Genomic DNA, 494 nt, shown 5'->3' with positions numbered 1-494 from the left:
ACAGTCGATAGACCGAACTTTTTAAAGAACAAACAGTGCCTTGCCAACAACAAAAGGAACCACCAAACAAATCTGTCGGAGTTTTGGTATAATTATATACGCTATTCAGTCCACAACTAGAAGCCTTATAATGACAAAATTACAAAATGTACAATAAGTTTTTTTTATTCATTCAAATAAATTATTTGCAACTAAGTTTGAAGTTCAAGGTGATTTGTTTAGTTTAGTTTAAACAAAAAGAGTTTTACTGTATAATATATACCTGTCATTGTTGCGCGAACTGCAAATTGCAAGCAAAAGTGAGCATAAGCAAGTCTCTTACGATAAAACAAGAGCAACAAATTCAAATGTTCAGAAGGACAAATTTGTACGATGTGTTCTATTGATCAAAGCAATAAAATTGAATCCAAATAAAACACGCAGCATTGATTGTAAAGCGCGGCGGTTTTCGGATGAAAAAATCAAATGAGAAAGCTTGATTGATAAATTACACC

General features: G+C 32.2%; 1 protein-coding gene across 1 annotated transcript in view; it reads right to left on the bottom strand.

The window, feature by feature from the left end:
• The window catches only part of LOC142349410 (uncharacterized), a 23,486-nt gene extending 22,992 nt beyond the window's left edge, over positions 1-494 (bottom strand). Inside the window, exon 1 of the mRNA XM_075400947.1 lies at positions 263-494. Coding sequence (XP_075257062.1) covers positions 263-269 — 7 coding nt within the window. The 5' untranslated portion in view covers positions 270-494. The remainder of the gene's footprint in view (positions 1-262) is intronic.

Source organism: Convolutriloba macropyga, chromosome 11 (genome assembly GCF_964194025.1).
Source record: "Convolutriloba macropyga chromosome 11, txConMacr16.3, whole genome shotgun sequence".
Lineage (NCBI taxonomy): Eukaryota > Metazoa > Xenacoelomorpha > Acoela > Convolutidae > Convolutriloba > Convolutriloba macropyga.
The sequence above is the reverse complement of the archived record's forward strand: the minus strand, read 5'-3'. Positions and strand labels throughout refer to the sequence as shown.